This window comes from Neofelis nebulosa, chromosome 1 (assembly GCF_028018385.1).
Source record: "Neofelis nebulosa isolate mNeoNeb1 chromosome 1, mNeoNeb1.pri, whole genome shotgun sequence".
Taxonomy (NCBI): domain Eukaryota; kingdom Metazoa; phylum Chordata; class Mammalia; order Carnivora; family Felidae; genus Neofelis; species Neofelis nebulosa.
Genome location: NC_080782.1, coordinates 134474603 through 134496486, shown reverse-complemented (window position 1 = coordinate 134496486; position 21884 = coordinate 134474603). Strand labels below are relative to the sequence as shown.

The following is a 21884-nucleotide window of genomic DNA, read 5'->3' as shown; positions in this document are numbered from 1 at the left end:
TAATTCACACAGCATCCACTATCCAAAAATGTGGTTAAAAGAAAGAAGTTTTTAACCAGAGATTTACTATCAATAAACCTAAATGGTAACTTTTAAATCATCAAATGGCAACGACAATTTCCTTAGACTATACATTTATTTATGGTGACCATTTTTACTCAGGCCCCAAATATTTTCTGGGCCAATTTCTGAGGTGTATCAATCAATCCATAGAGAAAGTCCCTCAGGGCTGATTCTGACATTACCTGCCAGGTTTCCCCGAGGCTAGTATATGACAGTTTTTAAAAGGGGAAAAGAAAACAAAAAAAATCTGACATTTAATTTCAGCAAGTAAAACAAACTGGCTCCTTTCACTATCCACCCCCCCCAACCCATATTTCAAAATGTTTGTTGATATTTTATCTGAATGGAACAAAACTGATGGGTTTATAAACTGGGTTAGGTACCTACTATTTCTTCTTTTTTTTTATTAATTTTTTTTAATTTTACATTTATTTATTCTTGAGAGAAAGAGACAGAGCGTGAGTGGGGGAGGGGCATAGAAAGAAGGAGACCCAGAATTTGAAGCAGGATCCAGGCCCTGAGCTGTCAGCATAGAGCCCAACGCGGGGCTGGAACCCAGAACTGTGATCTCATGACCTGAGCTGAAGTCAGACATTTATCCAGCTGAGCCACCCAGGCACTCCTTCTTTATTTTTTTAAGGTATATTTATTTACTTAAGTAATCTCTATACCAACCCTGGGGCTGAAATTCATGACCCTGAGATCAAGAGTTAGATGCTCTACCAAATGAGCCAGCCAGACACCCCAGTACATGCGATTTCTCAAAATTGACAGATGAGGCTGAAGGAGATCATTGAATTTTAAAAATATTCAAACAATACTCTGTTCACTATCTTGTTTCATCAATGTACTTGACAAACATCGATGGCCATCTAGGTACTTACGCTTCACAGCTAGGCAAGGAAGACATCTCTTACCTTCACATGTCTCTGTCTCCGTTCTGAACACATACCCAGGTGGGCACGTGCAACTGTAACTTCCAGGCGTGTTTCTGCACAGGCCATTGTCACAGAGCAGTCTGTTTACCAAGCACTCATCAATGTCTGAAAACCGCCATTCAAAGACAGGAGAAACACATGTTGAACAATCCGATGACCAATAAAGTTTTATTTTTATTTTTCTTATCCCCTCCTTGATTTCATCTCTTTTAAAAAATTAATATATTTTTAAGTGAAGTACAGTTGACATGCAATATTATATTAGTTTCAGGTTTACAATATAGTGATTCAATATTTATATATATCATGCAATGCTCCCCATGGTGAGAGTAATTACAAATTTTTTACAATATTATTGACCATATTCCCTGTGCTGTACTTTTTATCCCTGCGACTTATTTATTTTACAACTGGAAGTGGACACTTCATTTAATTCCCTTTGCCTATCTCACTGCCCCGCACCCACCCCACCAAAAAGACTTAGTCTCTTTGTGCCGACAGTACATTCCTTGATCCTAAGCAAAATATATTTGGTTTTACTTGTACAAGAACATTCTTATACTGGTGCCCATTTTGAAAATGTTCTTAAGTCCCTGAATGAACGAACACACACACACACACACACACACACACACACACACACACTATATATTTGAAAGTACCAATGAAATACATCAAAAGATTACTCACTCACCTATATACTTGTTTATATATAATAAAAGTAAGAGATGATTTTAAAAAGTTTTTTTAAATTAAAATCTAATCAAAATGCGTTAAATGGCACTAAACAAAAGGTGCTTACTACTCTTTTTCCATTAGGTTTTTACTTCAGACACAATTCATTATTTATGGGGAATTAATGATCTATTTTGTATATTCTGTTAGAAGTCTACAACAGCCTAGAAAATATTATGTAATGCTCAGGTTTAAGAAGCTCACACTGAGTTTTATCTTCATGTCCTTGCTCATTTTTGCAAATGTAGTTAATAACAGAAAGAAAGAAAAAATGAAGTGTGGGGAGCATAGTTCCTTTAACCTACAGTTATATTTTTAGTCTCATGAATAACAACTGTACTTTACCAAACGATATATATGGTATACTGTTGTAAAAATTTGGAAAACAGATATTGGAGAAATATTTGCTGTACTTCTATCAGCACTGATAAATATTATCTTTTGTGTCTTATCTGATCTTTTTTCGTTTGGATGTTATGTTTTTGCTCCCATTCTGACTTGGTAACACTGTATTTTAAACAGTTCCATACACTTCCCCATGACTGTGTCAGCTTGCTGCATCACAAATTATTTACCTACTATTCCATGTTTTGGGTTAAAATGTGTTCCTCAAAAAAACTTAGGTTGAAGCCAATATGTGACCTTATTTGGGAAAAGGAATGTTATAGAAGTAATTAAGCTAAAGTGAGATCATTAGGGTAGGATGTAATCCAATATGGTCACTGTCCATAAAAAAGGGGAAATGATGTGAAACAGAGCAGGGAGATGAAGTGAAAAGACACAGAAAAGATGTACATGTGACCAGAGTGATGCAACTGCAGGCCAAGGAACATCAAGATTGCAGGCAAACACCCGAAGCTAGAAGAGGAAAGGAAAGATCCTGTCCTGGAGCCATTAGAGAGAGCATAGCCCTCTCTCTCTGAATACCTTGATTTTGGATTTGTGGCTTCCCAAATTATGAGACAATAAATTTCTCTTGCTTGAAGCAACTCAAACTTTGTAGGTTTTGTTTGTTTGTTTTTACAGCAACCCTAGCCAACTAAAACTAAAATCTGGCCTCATTTTAATTTTAAAATGTAGTTCTAATTTTTATCAAAATTATGCATATTCTTACTTTAAAGAGTCAAGTAGTACCATGAAACATGTTTAGGGAATAAATGCTCACTGAATCTCCCTGTTTCCAGTAGCATGCCCCTGTGCTCAACTGTGTTCAGCAGTTATGCTGGAAGCAACTTTTCTTCTGGTGAATATCAGGTAGTAGGTTTACATGTTTTTATAAATGTTCAATAATCTTTGGCTGGTGCCCTTCCTCATGAGTGTCAAAATCCATTATAAGCATATGATATTTAATACAGACTTATACATCTATCTGTACATATGTCTTCAACTCAAGATCAAATGAATATATTCAATAATAAAATTCAGTGCCATAAGGGCTGAAAAATATTTTTTTTCCTAATCATAATCATCAAAACTTGGTTTTAAGAGTCATCAGTGATTAGGTGTAACCATTATTATGTATAATGATGAGTTGACAGCATTCGTTTTATAAAAATGGACTCAGTGCTCTATGAGAAAATCTAAATTCTTCACAAATTCTCGAATAGATGAACTAGGTACCTGAGTTTTTATAAACCTTCTCTTATAAATTACATAAAGAAACACCTATGTTTGGATAGGTTGTAGCAACTAGTTGTTTCCTTGTAAGTCAAAGTTTTTTAAACCTGTTAACAGTTCATTTTCTTAACTTACTGCCTTGTTAACTCTGAAGTCCCTTTCTTAGTGGAAAAAAAAACTGCACGATTTAGATATATGCAGAAATACAACAAGACAACAACTGAGTATATATCTATTCATTTGGGAACAGAATGATTTAAATACTAAGTTCTGCCACTAAAAAGTTTGTTATTTTGTAACAGAATTGGGTGGATTCCAATAGCTTTATTTCTTTCTATAAGAAGGAAAGAGAAACTGTAAGATCTGCAGTTTTATTCACTTATTTGTATTTCAATTTCTCTTATAATCCATGAAATGAAACTATACAAAAGGTTCTCGTATAAATACAGCAACTTACCAATACAGTTTCTTCCAGAGGCATCTGGCTCATAGCCACTGTTGCAATTACAACGGTAACTACCACGTAAATTTTCACAAATTCCATTGGCACATATATCGGGATCCAAAGCACATTCATTGATATCTGCATTAAATGTTGAAAGTTTAATGCTCACAGATATTGTATTGTTTGTTGACATATGTAGGCCTAATAAAGATCACTCAACATATAAAGTGTTTAACTCCACAAACCCACAATTTGCCTGGCTTTCAGAAAGGGAAAGAAAATGAAAATAAGGAATAAGAGATTGAAATTAAGGGATACAGGACAATTCCCTGGTAAGTTAAAAGAAAAATGAAGGGAACTGGCAGAAATTCAAAGGACTAAACCACGTAATGTGCCTGCATTTATGATAAAATTAATAAAGAAATTTACAGGCTGTTGGCTTAAAATCCAAAGGAAAACTTAACTCGATAGGTATTATAACCATCTAATTAAAGGACAACCATTTATTAGGGTGACTTATATAATTTTATGGTCCTCAAAGGCATGGAATATTTCTATTTTATTATCATTTTTTTTACAATCAGCTAAGTAATATGATACTTAATAAATGTTTCTCATTGTTGACAAGTTGAAATTAATGGAGAGGACAGTTCAAATATGGATGCTTGAGAACCCAATGTTTTATAAGAAGCCATCAACAGTGAGTACTCTGTCGGCCGTGGGCAAGACTTGAAGAATGACGTGCTCGTCTGAGCAACCCAGTACTTGGAACAAGTGGCTGGCTCTGTTGCAGAGACCATATTGAGAGGGGATTAAAAAAATTGACATAGTATCAAATTTTGGTCATGATGCTCAAATTTTAATCTTAACAATTGTTTTCCAGAATCTGGAAGACCTTAACGTACCCCAGAAATGTTAGCTTTTTCATGTTAGTTTTGGGACAAACATCCTTATACAAGTTGGTTTCTTTACTGTGGTTTTGGTGTTCATGGCAAAGATGCAGTATTACTGTCAACTGATCTAAAATGTGTCCAAAATCTTCTCAAACACAAAAGGAGAAGAAATACATACATACATACATACATACATACATACATACATACATACAGTGAAGATTAACAATACCCTACAGTTTTCTTAAAAAAAAAAACACATAAGAAACTGTATGTGTATACTATACGTGTATAAAAGAACTTTAAAGTTATAAACAAATTTATTTAATATTCAATGTTTCATTGTGGCATTTTGTTAATCATATTGCTGTTTAAAATAAGAAAATGTGAATGAATTTCACTTATTTAAATTTAGAAAGCTTCAGTATTCTTAGGCACAAATAATCTTCATTTTTAGGGTAGTAAATCCCAAACTTGATCCATATCAAGTATTTCTTAAAGATTTTTTAAAATCATGTCAGCACCACTATTTAATATTTTCTCTTTAAACGGACTCACTTTTTCTAAACTTAAATACCAACTTTAGCCTCTTCTTAAGCAATGGTACCCATAAAATTACAGGTCTAGTTTGCTAGAGACATTTTCAACAACGTGTATTTAAAAGTTAAATATTTATCTCCTATGAACGTGGCATCTACATACATTTAATATATCTAGCTTATAACCACTATTCTAGGCGATAATTTATCTTATTATTTTACACCGAGTTTTTTACACTGATAATTTGTTTTATTATTTTACACTGATGTTTTATGAAATACTCTCACAACTCATGTTATAATCATAAAACTACTAATTTCATAATTACTGTAAGACTGAATATACAATAGACTTACCTCTTCCATCCACAGTGATCCCTACTCCACTACTACAAAGACCATGGAATTCAGCTGGAAGATAAAAAAATACAGAAATGAAAAACTCTAAACACTATCTCTCTGTATACAAGTCACTTACGTCACTCCAAAACTACCATGAAGAAAAATCACTGGTAATAATTTTTAAAACGAAAAAAATAGTTACTATTTTCCAGCACATAATTACTTTGACAATTCCAAAATCATGGATGAGCATAAAAAAATAAAACTCACTTGTGATTATCACCCTGAATATAGTTAATGTAACGATAAATGTTACAAATATTTTCCACATTTGGAAACTTAAAAAAAAAAATCCAAAATGGATTGCAGAGAATGCTTTTTAACTGTTTTTCTCTCAGTAACAAAATAATTATAAAGAATACTTACATAACAGCAATACTTACATACCAGCATTTACCATGTGCCTGGTATTCCAGCATTTTCTAATAGTCTATTTAATTCTCCCAATATTACAAATGAGACATTTCATTTAAGTGTGGTTAACACATGATGTTACATTAGTTTCAGCTGTAATACATTGTGACTGGACAATCTGATACGTTATGCCGTGCTCCTTACAAGCGTACCTACCGCTTGTCACATCACCGTTACAGTACTGCTGACTATATTCCCTTTGCTGTACCTTTTATCCCCGTGACTTACTCATTCCAAAGCTGGAAGCCTATACCTTCCATTCCCCTTCACCCATGTGGCCTAACCCTTCACTCCCTCACAACCATTAGTGTCTGCTCTGTGTTTACAGGTCACCTTCTGCTTCTGTTTGTTTATTTGCTCTGAGTTTTAGATTCCACATGTAAGTGAAATCATATGGTATCTGTCTTTCTTTCTCTGACTTCTTTCACTTAGCATAACATCCCTAAGTCCATCTTAGTTGTCACAAATGGCAAGTTCTCATTCTCTTTTACAGCTGAGTAATAATCACAAACTAGATACCATTGCTGTCCTCTTTGACACCTGAGAACACTCAGGCAGACATGTGAAGTGACTCCCCAGATCACAGAGGCTGTAAGGTGGGGAGCAGGCTTGGATTCTCAGCACTGTGTCACAGACATTTCATGTTCATATCCCACTTAATAGACTATTTACTGTTTTTACTCAGTTATGTGGATGCACCACATTTATTCAGTATGATCATAATGATGAAATCAGGTTTGTCCAACTTTCAGCAATTATCATAAATAATAGGAAATTCAATTATATCAGTACGTTAATCTCTTGGAAGTCAAACTGCTCAGCATTTATGACTCTTTTTAAGGCTTCTGATACTCCTCCTCTCCCTACATGTCCCAGGCTAGCCTTCCATCAGCAGAAGAGATTACCTATATGGAAAAAAGCAATCATTGACACTTTACCAAGCTAATGAACAAAAATGACGTCTTATTTTAATTTTCATTTTAGCACATCCTTTCATGTGGCTCTCTATTTGCATTTGCATTTTGTGAAATCTTGTTTGCATACAATGCACTTTTTTCTGCGGAGGATTTCAACTTTCCTCACCAATTCGTGTAAATTCCTTATAAATTAAGCAAAATATTTTTCCAATTTACATGTGTATTTTAGTCTTTGGTTTCTGTTCTTGCTAGTCCTTTACTATCACAGGATTACAAATAGTTTATATATTCTATAAGAAGGTTATTTTGTAAGGTTTAATGCAAGGAGCTAACTTCATACTTTTTCTATTATTTTTCAACAATATTCATTACTTAGTTCAATCTTTCCTCACCAACCTAAACGTTATCTTTATTGTATCCTACATTCCTATTTAAAGTCACAACTGTTTCTAGATGCCAGATTTTATTAGCTCACTCACCTTTTCATCTAGCCTTGTTACCAATTTTTGTACATCTTTCATAGTATGCATAATTGACAAACACTTTTAGGGCAAGATTTCCTGCCTTAACTCTTCTTTTTAAAAAATGTCCTGCTCAGTTCATTCCAGAGGAAGGCTAATGCTTTGCTGAGATTTGAACAATCCCTTGAAGATTTTCAACACAATTACAAGCCATTTCCCTTGGCTGGAATGCATTTCTTCCATCTCCTACCTGCAATGTTCTTATTCCTTTTTTCAAGATGAAACTAAGCAGATACCCACCCCCAGCCTTGTGAAGTCCTTCCCAGCTTCTCCAGACCACTTACTTCTCCTTCCTGTGTGCTCTCCCAGTTCCCTGTTTATGTCCTGCTTTTTAAAAAATGTTTATTTATTTTGAAAGAGAGAGAGAGAGAGAGGGAGAGGGAGAGAGAGAGAGAGAGAGGCAATCCCAAGCCAGTTCCACCCTGTCAGCTCAGAGCCTGATGCTGGGCTCAATCTCATGAAACGCAAGATCAAGCCCTGAGCCAAAATCAAGAGCTGGACACTTAACCGAGTGAGCCACACGGGCGTCTGTATGTCCCTCACAAGGCATCAATCACACTAAACTGTAGTTTATACTTTTGCCTGACTACACTCTCAACTATTCTCAACTTTAAAGAAAAAAAGACGCTGTGTTTATTTTTGAGTCCCTACTATACTTACATAAATTCAGTACAGATTATGTAAAAATATTAATAAACAAGAGTCAGAGAATAGTCAAAGAATTAGGCCATGTAATGTGACTCTATCTGTGAAAAAATTAGTAAATGATTACTACTCACTTAGATTACAGCCTAAGACCATGCTGTGGCTAGATTAAAAATAAAGAAAATCAGGCTCTCGTGAATTCACTATAACCTTGAAAGTGACAAGTGGATTTTATGCTGTTCATCTTCACAATGATATTAAATATCAAAAACACTGAGGAGTAAGGTATCCATATAATAAATATGTTATAACATCCATAATTGGGTCAACAAACACATTCCTCTACCCCCTGTGTGTACTCTCTGTGCGGGGATCATAGATAATAATACAGGACACATTTCCTCATTCTATGCCTCACATACCAACAAAGACTTGGAGGTCTTCAACTGAAAATAACGACAGAACACTTGAGAGCTGATGTACTCTTTGGCCAAATATCTAACGCTACCTTTCTAGATTCTTTATCAGACGTGACACAGGCAAACAGGACTACCTGAGTTTTTTGCAGGGCAGGGTTGGCAGGGCTCTCCAAAACCGTAGTCTGGATTGGCACAGCAGCATTCTGACTTGGTCACTGCACCGGGGAAAGGACGGACACAAGCTCCCTTCTTGATCCCGCCGTAGCACGTACTGCGCATGTGAGTATCTGCAGGAGGAAGTGGAGTGACAACTGGAGATGGTGAAAGAAAGAGATTTCAAAACTGAGGGTTTCTATGAACCTAAGGGGCTATTGGATGGGAAGCCTTTAAAGGGCATTTGCCTCTTTTCTTTTTCTTTGTATCTTTAGCATTTAACGGTGCTCAGAAATGAATAAACGCATGCTTGTAATGTCAACAATTCTTTTTTTTTTTCTACACAAAGTTTTACGCACCATGCAAGCATTCATTTTCACACTTGAGCCCACAGGCCTTTCGTGAAGCAGGAATAATGCCATCATTTATAAACATGACTTTGAGCTCTAATCACTGGCTATGCTATCCTCAAAATGACACGTGCTATTTCTATTTTGGAAGTGGTTAGAAACAATGAAGTGCCTGGCTGTGAAATTTCTTACTTCAACTTTCTGAATTAGGAGGCCTTTCTTGTCAACCCCCAGTTTACTACTGTGGCTATGTTTTAATCTCAGACTCTCAAAATTTGCAGACATGATCTCACTGAACATTCTGATCGACAACTCCACAGGACAGCGATCATTATCCACGTTTTATAGTGAGGAAGGCAAGGTTCTGAAGGATTACTTGAGCAGCTCCAAGTCCTACACCACCCACTGCTCATGCTGGAATTCATACTCAGGCTGCGCGACTTCCAAAGTCCTTCCTCTTTCCTCTACATCATGCTATGTCTCAAAGAAGCATACCCAGCTTACGCCCTCACTCTGATGCCTCATACAATATGCTACCGTTTTGTCAGACACTCAATGGTGAACTATAAAAAAACTCAGCTCACCAGAGAGGCCAGAGAAGCTGTATAGTGTGTAAACCAGACACTGGCATAGTTATTCCCAACTTGTTGGAAATAGTTTTATCTGCTTATTATAACACAAAGTAACCTGAGTCACCTGCTGCTTAAGATTTGGTGATGTTTCCCATTAAAACGATAAGCTTTATGGCTGCACTAGACAATGAGATGGGTGAACACTCACATGGAAGAAGACATGAGATTCACCACAACAACCCTACAGACAAGATATGCTGCCCCTTCTGCTTCTGATGAGATGGGGTCTGGCAAAGCCAGCTCAGAGTAACATAACAGAGCAGGGCTCCATTCCAAGACAAGTATGCACAAATACAACACAGTGCATCATTTCCAATAGGATTTTGTGAGTTGAATACGATTTTTGTGATAATGACATCTGTTATCTCAGAAAGCATCACAGAATGGTCAATTTCATTACTGTTTTCATGTTGAGAATATAATCCTTTCACAATTTCTAGAAGGAAGTCGATAAGAAGCCTATGGTACGTGCAGGAAGAGTCAGACACATTATGTAGTGGCCTGGGTTACAGATTAACTCAGTTGTATAGAATACCCAATACCAGAAGGTCCATGAAAAGGAAAGTAACATAACATATGTGTAGGTTTTAGGGACATGAACTGTCCTAGGGTCTGGTCTCTATGGGAAAGAGCTTACTTAAAATACTTAACACACCCATCACCCATTAAATAAGGATAGAGTTTATATAATAAATGAGACTTGTTTGTTAAGCAGTAGGCACAGTGTGTAAGACACACAGGAAATACTCAAAGAATATGGTGACTTCCTTATTTCTCTCTTCTATTTTTAATAAGGACAGTCAACCTTTTCCTGTTAAAGGTTTCAGACCAGAACCATAGTGCATATACTCTTCACATATAACTGAGACACTGCTTACAGGTGGACAGGATAAGAGGCATCAGGACCAGCAGCACCATCAGATGTGCTCATATCAGATGTGCTCATATACATGTTCTGGAGAGGGATTGGAACTGAATGCTCCTGACCTGTATCTTTTCCATGTTATCAATTTTCTCCATGACTTTTCTTACTTAAAAAGTGGAATTTTTAAACAAGTTGCTCAGATTCTACACACCAGTGGTAAAGTATGGATGCAAAATGCTCATTCTATTTTATGTCAGCTTTACTGTCAGCTTTTCTTCATTGCTTAAAGTAGCAACTCTAAGACAATACCCTAGGTGTGATGCCATGATTCTAATAGAACAAGAATAACTAATAGCTAACTTGCTGGGTAGGTGTTAGATACCAGACACCATTCAAAGCTTTACACAAAAAAATCTCATATTATTTTACTTAATTTTCAAAAAACTAATGAGAAAAAGAGGCAGAGAGATGATGTATCCTACCTATGGCCAAAGAGCTAGTAAGGAATACAACTAGGATAAAGAAAATTAACTGATGTTGAAATACTCTTAAGCTCACGTAGGAGGATGTTGGATAGGAAATGGAAGCCAAAATCCCAATTTATATTATAATATAAATATCAAATAACAAGGTGAATTCTGAGACTACACCCTGAAGGAAGTGGACATGGAAAATAGTTGCCAGGTCACGAAAACCTTCCCAATTATCGAAGACATAGTTTTAAAGAGCAGCAATTAAGAAGAGTATTTTTTGAGGAGGAGTGTTTTGCAAGAGCTGGATTATGAGTTGGGGGACTACCATTCTCACCACTGGTCCAAAGAGAAGAACTTCACAGGGAGCAGGGGGAGAGTTTCATGCCTGCCTCTGCCTGGCATACCTAGAGGCAAAAGTGAGTGGCTGCTCTTCCTATGGGAGGGACAATGGAGGGAGGTGAGTGAGATCCACCTCCATGATGAGGTTAACACGGCAAAAGGATGGCAGGTCATACGGACTAGACGTGGGCCACGTTAAGAGGCGTCCTAACACAACGGCATGGAGAGGTGATGAGACACCCTCAGACAGAGCCTATCTGAAACAGACTGCTCAAAGACCAGAAGGCAGATGAGTAAAGCCCCCAGGAAGAAAATGCAGTGTCCGCCTCTCAGTAAGGGCAGCCAAATGCCTCTGAAGGAACTATGAAATCAAGGGGTGGCTTTAAACATCTGGGAAGCTGAGAAACCTTGAAGCAATCCTGAAACGGTCACCAGTGCTCCTGCTTCTTCCCTCCTCCTGCACTTTGACCCTTGTAGAGTCAGAAAGCTTCTTGCTGATGAAGGTCTGAGCTTGCAAGGGAAATTGTAACTTCAAGTCAGGTTCAGAATATTATCTCTGGGCATTCTAATTTCTATACTTAACATTGTTTTCATTACCTAAAGTAGTCACATAAAGTTTTGCTATTTATGAATAGTAAAGTTATAGGGTTGCCTGAGTTCTCTTCCTTACTTACTGGGTGAGTGGTTTCTACTGAATAAATTTAAAGATACTTTTTAGAGGGATGCAAGAGACCACAATATAGTTATCTTTTGTTTATGTCCTGTCTGTGAGCCATGCTTCTTCAACATACCAGTTACAATAATAGTTTAATTTTTTGAAAATAAAAACCCACGTCTCAATGTCTAAGAAAACAAACTGAAGAAAAATATATAATTGATAAGTAATTAATAATTAATAGTAGTGATTCATTCCTAACTTCAACAATCAATGCATCTCAAAAGCATCACTAAAGGCAGAAGAGATCAAGAAAGAAGGTCTAGCAGGTGACAGGAACGACAATATATAATTTTATACCCAGAACAAATGGTGTTTTTATTTTAAAAAGTTTAAACGACCACAGTTGTGAAAACCTGGAGTCTGTGCAACAATGTCTAATGCCTTTTCCGTATGTGGCAAAAATGCATGATGATTTGTGTTTGGACACTGAATTCCTCATTGCTACTTATACGATGGTTGCTTAAAGGAAAAATAGTATCTTCCTCCAAAACTGGTTTTGTACTCATCATACATTTCAACAGAATCATTCCGGTAAAGGAAAAGGGCAACTAAGTATATTAAAGCAACTGAAAATATTTTAGCTTCCTGAAGCAAGAAGGAGCTACATTCTTCTGGCTGCTGTATTTAAAATATCCCTGAGTGAAGTGCTGACAATCTTGTAAGCTGAAATAAATCCTAAATTGGAGACAGTAGATGAACGTAACTGGACAGATTATTTCCATCTGCTGTTGCTTCTTTTCTCCCCCACTTTTCGGGATCCAAAGGTTTTGATTCCCATAGGGAAGAGTAAAGTATTATCACCTATGTCTAAGAAAGAATTTCATTTCTGTCATCTACACTCCTAAACCAATAAGGGTGTCTGCTTTCTACAGAGTCACCTGAGAAACAGCAGGTGCACAATGGCTAATGCCCCCTAGGGGTCTCAGGAAAGCCTGCTGGAGAGAAAACCACATTAAGTGTATTTTTACAATGACCTCACTCTGCTATTGTTATCTTTAGGACATATGGTTGAAATGCCATATGGTCTGAAATGCCAATGACATTTTTGATTTGCCTGCCTCTTTAAAACTGATGCCTGTAACTCTGATTTGCATGGAACCCATTTGGCACAAGTACCCCTTTAAAAAGCAAAGTAATTTGGCATGGTTTAGAATAAAATACCTATTCTCTCTCATATTCTGCCCTTGTTTCTATAGTTAGCTGCATAGCGATGAGGAATAACTATGTAAAAATATTTCTACCTTTTGACAGAAGTCCAAGTTCTAAGGGAGAAGTTATTTACATTTTAAATTGTGTTTAAATTGTGTTATTTTAAATATATTAAATAAACAGGGCTTATTTAAATATAACCATAATCCCTCTTTCATGTTAGTTGTTATGAATTACATCATCTAAATCCATTGTACTTAAAGAGTCAGCTAACATTATCAAGGATTCTGATTTAAGGATGATTTCTTTTTATTTTTTAAGGATGATCTCCTTTTTTCTTCTCCTGCATTTAAAAAAATATATATTTATTTATTTTGAGAGAGACAGACAGACAGTCACGTAGGGCTAGATAGAGAAGGAGAAAGAGAATCCCAAGCAGGCTCCACACTGTCAGCACAGAGCCCAATGGGGGGCTCAATTTCATGAACCATAAGATCATGACTTGAACCGAAATCAAGAGACAGTGTTGTTTTTTGTTTTTTTTTTTTACTTGCATCTCATCAGAGCCTTCTGCAAGGAGCTAGGTGGACTCCCTGTACATTTTTTAAGCCACTTTACTGAGGTATAATTCACATACCTAAGAATTAACCCGTTTAAAGAGTACAATAGTTTTTTCTTTGTTTTGCATAGTCACAGATATATATAGATACAGATATATATACAGATATAAAGATATATATATAACCATCACTATAACTGATTTTAGAACATTTCACCATCTTAAAAATGCCTTTAGCTACCACCCCCTTATCCTGGCATCCCCACCCTCTCTGTTCTAAGTAACATGAATCTGCTTTGTCTCTATAGATTTGCCTGCTTCAGACATTTCATATGAATGGAATCATACACTATCTGGGCTTTTGTGAGTGGTTCCTTTCACTCAGCATCATGTTTTCAAGGCACATCCATACTTTCGCATTTAGCAGTACTTCCTACCTTTTTATGGCTGAATACTTTTCCACTGTATGGATATATTTTTGTCTGATTTTCAAAGACCATTTGGACACTGGAGAATGATTCACTTACCAACACACACGCGTCCATCCACGCCCACAGCCAGGCCTGGGGGACAGTCACAGCGGAAGGACCCTTCATTGTTGATGCAGTGCCCATTCATGCAGATTCCTGGGGTCTGGCATTCGTCAACATCTGTCCAGGGGGAAACACAACTCAGGCCATTACTGGGTAAACTTAACCTTATTCCAGAGTATGCCTGTTGTCATCACTCTAGACTAACAACCTTCTGTTTTCCATTTTATAATTTATGGAAGGACACATAGATGTGATGACAAATCTCAGGTCTAAATGCAACTCTTTCAAATGCATTTTCAGAAATACTGACTCAAAGTTGCCTCACTTTATCCATTAGGAAAAAAAAGAGCCTTACACACTCATTTTTCTTTATTTATATGCCAATTCTGTTAACTATTAAATGATATTTAATTCAAGTTAAGTAAAATAAATTCTTAAAATTAAAGTAAATGTTTGTAATTATCTTATTTTTTAAAAAGTTTATTTATTTTGAGGGGTGTGGGGAGAGAAGCAGATACAGGGAGAGTGAGAATCCCAAGCAAGCTCTGTGCTCAAGAGTGCAGGGGTCAATCTCATGAACCATGAGATCATGACCTGAGCCAACATCAAGAATCAGATGCTTAACTGACTGGGCCACCCAGGCACTTTTATTTACACACATATAAAATTCAAACTAAAGAGAGATGCCTTTTTAATATTAACTTGATCAAGTCATAATAACAAAATATGGAGCATCTCTTAATTTTCAATCTGCTCAAGTTTATCACATGTAACCCAACAATCAATGGCTTCCCTGAAAGATGAAACAGCCTTCAAAACACAGGGTCGCCAAATCATGAACATTTTAATTTGCAGATGGCACTATCTCTAATAAGAAAATAAATTTAAAAAATTGCAAGACAGCAAAACTGCTGAGATTTAGGTCATATTTATATGTGCATGTAAGTTTCTGAGGAAATACTAAAAGTTACATGCTGTAATGTAATGTTACACCCTGCAGTAATACTAAACTCAAATCCTGTGTTAAATCCAATTCAACCAACCTTGAGCTGACATCTCGGTCTTGATTTGAAACAGCAGAGCTACAATCTTTCTACTGAATAACGTACTCCCCTTTCTTGAATAGTCCAGAAGCTATTTTTTATTCAAAAATACAAGAATCAGTCTTGAATTATCTCCCTCAACACTCCCTGGAATTTTGCTGAAATTATTTGGTATTCAGGTAAGCATGTAATGGAAGGCAGAAAGAATTCAAAAGTTGATTTCATCTAAAAGGAGAAAACTGAAAAAAAAACTGCAAAATTTATTCCATCTTACTAAATTCATATTGTGAACAGAAACCTAATATAGTCTTATTTATTTCCATGAAGCACTTCTTTGCTTACTAAAGTTATCACTGGAGCTTAGCTTTCAAAATGGCATTATAAACAAAATTGATAGGAACAGTCAAATTATTTCTTCACTACGTCGATGTAAGATTTTTAGACAATGATATAGTCACGATCTGTAGATTAGTTTGTGGAAAATACGTAATACAAAATGAGTAACGAATGACTGGTTTTAGTACACAAAAATGAAAACCTCTCAAGATTTCTTTCTTCCTCTTTTTTGTTTAGGCATGGGATACAGAGGAATTATTTCTACATTGTCTCTTCCAGACTTGCTAGAACCGGTCTGTCATTCCCTTAATTTTTCCCATACCATTATTATTTTTGTAAAGATATCACTGTTCCTAGACCACAATGTGTGTTTTTCTAGGAAGCTTTAGACACCTGCCTCGCTGAATTAGCAGCAGACGTGAATAATACGAAATCCACATGAAGAAACTGGAGTAATTCTTGCATGATTCATTCAAACAAAAAAGATGGTTTCAATCATGGTAACTTCCCTATCTCAGAGCCATACATACCAGTACAATAACGCCCATTTGGAGCCAAGACAAATCCTGGTTTGCAGATGCACTTGAAGCTACCATCTTCATTAATGCACATGCCATTCAAGCACATGTTGGTAGTCGTGCACTCATCATGATCTGCAGGAGAAGAGCAGAGTCACTGACGCCACTGGCCTTGGGGGAGCTGGCTCCCACTCCTTCCATTAATAATTGCCAATAACATTCTACTACATTTTTTTTTTCAACATTTTTTATTTATTTTTGGGACAGAGAGAGACAGAGCATGAACGGGGGAGGGGCAGAGAGAGAGGGAGACACAGAATCGGAAACAGGCTCCAGGCTCCGAGCCATCAGCCCAGAGCCCGACGCGGGGCTCGAACTCATGGACCGCGAGATCGTGACCTGGCTGAAGTCAGACACTTAACCGACTGCGCCACCCAGGTGCCCACACATTCTACTACATAAATAAGCTATGTGCTCACTGATTTTTTTTTTTCCTAATCTGAATGCCTACCAAGTGAGAGCAAATAGTGTGGAGAACATGAAGGGTCTTTAGCGTAAGGGACAAGAAGGAAAGAATTAAGTAAACGGTGTGCTTAGTTGTTATTCAAACCACCTGAGAAGGGTTTTTACTTTGATTAGCAAAAATGTTAATATGACTTCAGGGGTACAACTGAAATGAACTGGACTTTCATCATTGGGTGAACTATCACCAGTTGCTGTGTGAACAGATTATTTGTGTGAGGTATTGATACCTACTGCATTGCCAGACATTGCCAGGACGTCAAATTTAGAGATCGGATTATCACATATGCCAAAAGGTTTTACATTCCCCCAGATTGGAGCTCAGGGGAGACCTTTTCTAACCTCTGAGTATTGTAATGGCAAAATGTGAAATACTGTAGGTACTAATAATTACCTACGGCAGAAGAAAAACTGTTACTTTTAATCAAACATATACCGCACAGAAAATTCCCAGAAGCAGTACATTATTCACTGTTATAACATTTCCAAACAATCTTTCCTTTGACTTTAAGGGTCTCATTCTAAATGCATTTATATTTTACCTAAGTCATCTGAAGAATTCTCACATGTGTGTTGTGTGAGCTTATATGGAAACAGCATATATGGTTCTAAATAAAAATGTATATCCCTTAAGAATCTTTTGCAAAGAAGCAGGCAGTTTCCATACCAACACAGTTTTTTCCATCTGTAGTTAATTCAAAGCCGGCATTGCAAATGCACTGGAAACTTCCATCTGTGTTCACACATCGACCGTTTTTACAAAGGACCCCATTCTGGATGCATTCATCAATATCTGTGATAATGAAGAATGGCCAAACATTACTCTTTTACAGTAACCACAGATAAAAACAGTAAGGTAATAAATGTGATGTTCAGTATCCAGTCTGTGTCTTACACATTATACCTAAGATCGTGTTGCTTCTTCAGCAAAATTTCCATCTCTCACAAGCTTTTTTTTTTTTTTTTTTTTTTTTACAGTCCTGACTTAACTGTAGGTGAAGAGGGAAAGAAAGAGGAAAATGGGTTGGTGTGTGGAGGGAAGCTAGGTGCGGGTGGGCAGTGCAGTGGAATGGCTGGTATAGCTCTTTTGGACACAATGGTCAAAGACCACCAAACTCAGAGCAGACTGTTGACTAAGAAGACAGGACCATCAAACTATCTGGGTTAAGAGCAAAATGATGCAACCTGCCAGGTAAGCTTATATGAGCAACTACTCGTGGATGAAGAGGAAATGAAAAAGAAAACAAGCAGAGTCATCTGCTAAAAGAATTCTGAGATGAATCAGTTTGGAAGAGGGTACTGAGTGTAGCAACAAAACTGGGATTCAAGACAAGGCCTGACTTCGTATCGGACTATGTGTGAGCATCAAAGGAGACAGTAGTTGAGAACAACTATAAATCTTGAGCTCCATTATTCAGACAGCAGTAAGGCTACTGATGTTATTTTGAGAAAGGAAGTTGTGATCTAGGGAAGGGAGAGAAACTGAATTTTGCAAAGCCAGATAGCATGTTGCGAGGGTTATATATGCAAATACTGTTTATGTTTAAAGGAAGCACTTCTGAGGGGAGCATAAAATAAACCTGTAGTAATGTAACAGCACCTACTTCATTCCATGTCTTATTTTAATACAAATTTACTTTTAACCTCAACAGCCTGGGTCACTATATTTCATGGAACATTTTCACATGTGAAAGCAAACTGCCTTACCAATGCATGCTTGCTTAGTAGGAGTCCTCTGGAATCCAGCATGACATTTACAATAATAGGATCCAGGTGTGTTAACACAATCTCCATTAGTGCAGGGATTTGATGTGCATTCATCAACATCTGTGAGCAGCAAAAGAAACCATTACAGACTTCACTCCATTTCTAGAAATGTTTGTTTAAAGTACATTGAGGCCCCCCAAATTTGAGAGAAGGCCAGTCAGTGGTAATAGTCTAAATAGCCGAGTATTTATAAATGAATGAAAATTCCTTTCTTCAAATACAGAGAGGCCAGTCTAGAGATTTACAAAAATATTGCCTATTGGAAACTACAAGGGAATTTGCTTTAATCAAGAAATAATGATTTTTCAATTTGAAAAATGCACAATGATTAAAAGCTCGGAGAAGCTTTTTTTTTAAAGCTGACTACAAAGTAATAGCCGTGAGTTCCAAAAGGCTATCACACTTATCTATAGTAATCCAGGCAAGTTAATAGCCTCTACACAACCTCATAGAGTATTAGAAACCCAATGAAAGATGTTGTAAGATATGTATGTATATCTTCATACTGTCAATTTTACTAGTTTTAAAAAAAGAGAATGACAGATTGTGGAATTTCTGTGTTATTATTTGTCATCCTCAATTAGATATGTAACTACGTAGGCACCAAGGCTTGGTTATTTCAAGTAACATAGGGTGGGACAGAAAATGGAAATTAATTAAAACAAAGTCTATCATATTCAGCAACCTCAGATTTCTTTAGGACCTTAAATGGGCACAGGAATTTTTTGCATAAACTAAGTTCAATGCAAATATGAGTTCTGATCCTAAATGTGACAAACATTACTGCTTTTCATTTAGTTCCCCTAAGGCTTGATTAAATGGAAACCCCATCACGGAATTCAGAGGCTGCAAGACAAAATGGCAGACGGAACAGTCTGGACTACCCAAAGCCCAGAAAAATCACATGTGCCAGAGTCAGAAAAAGTTAAATTCATTTTATTTCAGCAATGCCCACAAAATATAATTTTGGATGCTAGCAAATTAAAAACCTCGCTGGCTGGTATGGGCATAATGACCTGCCATTTCATGTACATGTAGAGGCCATTAACATATACAATTTCAGCTATATTGGAGAGCACAACAATCCAATGAATTCACAGGTTTACTATTTTCATAAACAGATTACTCCTTTCACAGATGGTCTTTAAAAAGAAACTGTAATCTATCAAACTCACCAATCTCATTTATATAAACACTCAGAGTAAATGCAATTAAGCCCTCTCTGGTACAGGAGGAGAAAAAAACAAAACAAAAAAAAAAAAAACTCATAGCAAATTAAATAAAAACAACAGAGAGTAAAAGGATTAAATGCTTTTTCAATTCATCCAAGGATGCCTTCAGCCCATTAAGATTCACTTACATTTCAACTTTGGGTTGATAACATCAATTCTACTGGGCCAAAGGAATGAGGCAAAATGAGAAAAGACAGAGTTTAGAGCATTAGCAAGCATATAAAGTATACTTAATGGACTTTCCAGTATGAACTATCACCTTGAGTTTGCAGTGTGGAAGATAGCTTAAATTCTCTAGCATACGTAATACTCAAATGCAACATTTAAAAATGTGTTGTAGATGCTCCTTTTCAGAAGAGTCACTGTATAGCTCTGTTCTAGTGAGGAACATAAGACCATGCACCCAAGCCCCGGGAAGCCAGGCCACTTCTCAAGACCTTTTGCTTTCCTGAAAACCTGCTCCCAAGCCCCTGCCCCCGCCAATGGCTATGACAGCTCTGGGCAGTTATTTTGCCATTACAGCCCTGAGCCTCTGAGAGACCACACCAAGGGATCAGTACACAGAAAGATACAATAGTTCACTTACTTATTTCTTCTTTAGAAGTGAAAACATCTACCAAAAACTATTAGTGCGTTTAAAATCCATGCCTTTAGGGGCACCTGGGTGGCTCAGTCGGTTAAGCGTCCGACTTCGGCTCAGGTCATGATCTCACGGCCCGTGAGTTCGAGCCCCGCGTCGGGCTCTGCGCTGACAGCTCAGAGCCTGGAGCCTGTTTCAGATTCTGTGTCTCCCTCGGTCTCTGACCCTCCCCTGTTCATGCTCTCTCTCTCTCTGTCTCAAAAATAAATAAATGTCAAAAAAAAAAATTAAAAAATAAATAAATAAAATCCATGCCTTTAAAACCCCACTTGTTTTCTGGGATTGCTGTAAGATTTTAAGTTTTAGTCTAATCAGAAATGACCACTGCCATGTTGTGAAACGTACATTTCATGGCTCTTGATTCTGAGGTCTCACGGCCTAGTCCTTCCAAGTGATCACCTCTGTTTCTCCTGGTGTAGGGGAATAGGGGCACTGTGCACTTTGGTTTCTTCCCGTGTTTTCATTGGGGACTGAGTACTTTTCAGCAAAATTCACAGGATTTTAAACTCCTGAAATTAATGAAGTCACTGAGACAGCTGCTGATTATCAAAATGGTTACATTCTCGGATACTATCGGGGTGAGAAATATTTAGCCTTGAAAAGTATTTTATATTCCAAATTAGTAATCACTTAATTGGCAAGGGCTCTAAGGTTACCTGTGGCCCAATAGAAACAGAAAGTATTATTATTCCAAAATAAAATGATTTGAATGGAATTAACACCTACTACTAACAGCAGTTTTTCTTATACGGACATAAACAAGTGCCAGAATTACATTTGAGAGAAGAACTCTCAGGAAAAGGAGAGAAAAATGTGGTGAGTAAATAAAACTTTACAGGTCTCAGGAGTAATTCTTAGAACAGCAAAATGGACCCAATTCTATTTTCCTTTTCTGTGATCCTTTAAAAGAGTTACCACCTTTCATGTTAGGACACTTCATCAGTATCTGCCACAAATTCCCAAATAATAATGGCTGTTTGCTATTCCTCAAAACACAGCATAATTAAAGTAGCTACCAATCCTATCTTGGGCTCCTATAATTTAAAACACTATTTAACTCATATCCTCTGAACTTTTTCTGATATCCTGACCTATTTAAAAACTCAAACTGATGAGAAGCTGACCCTACAAAAAATACTGAAATAAAAATATTAAAAATTTACTTTCTGAAAATATTCCCTGATACTTATCTTTGTCTCTATGAATTACTATGGTTAGAAAGATAATCTTGCTTAGGTTTTAACTTTGCAGGACCAGAGGATGAGACCAATCTAGAATGGAACTGTTTGTAACAACGTTTGGGTAAAATACAAAAGTGAGAGATATATTAACACCTTAACTGTACAGACGTGCAATCCCAATGCTACCATAGACAGAGTTTTTAAAAAGGGTGGTAGCAGCCCTTCTCATGTGGGTTCCAGAAAAGGAAGGACCTATTTAGGACATCCATTGCATGTGATTGGCTCCTATCCTTTGCATCTGGAGTTACGCTACCTGTGCATCACCC

At 36.8% G+C, this 21884-nt stretch overlaps 1 protein-coding gene across 1 annotated transcript in view; it reads right to left on the bottom strand.

The window, feature by feature from the left end:
* Positions 1–21884, bottom strand: part of FBN2 (fibrillin 2) — a 257001-nt gene that overhangs the window by 94727 nt on the left and 140390 nt on the right. Inside the window, exons 12-19 of the mRNA XM_058737181.1 lie at positions 18446–18565; positions 17406–17531; positions 16229–16351; positions 14314–14436; positions 8683–8835; positions 5588–5641; positions 3811–3936; positions 981–1106 (exon numbers count right to left, since the gene is read on the bottom strand). Coding sequence (XP_058593164.1) covers positions 981–1106; positions 3811–3936; positions 5588–5641; positions 8683–8835; positions 14314–14436; positions 16229–16351; positions 17406–17531; positions 18446–18565 — 951 coding nt within the window. The remainder of the gene's footprint in view (positions 1–980; positions 1107–3810; positions 3937–5587; positions 5642–8682; positions 8836–14313; positions 14437–16228; positions 16352–17405; positions 17532–18445; positions 18566–21884) is intronic.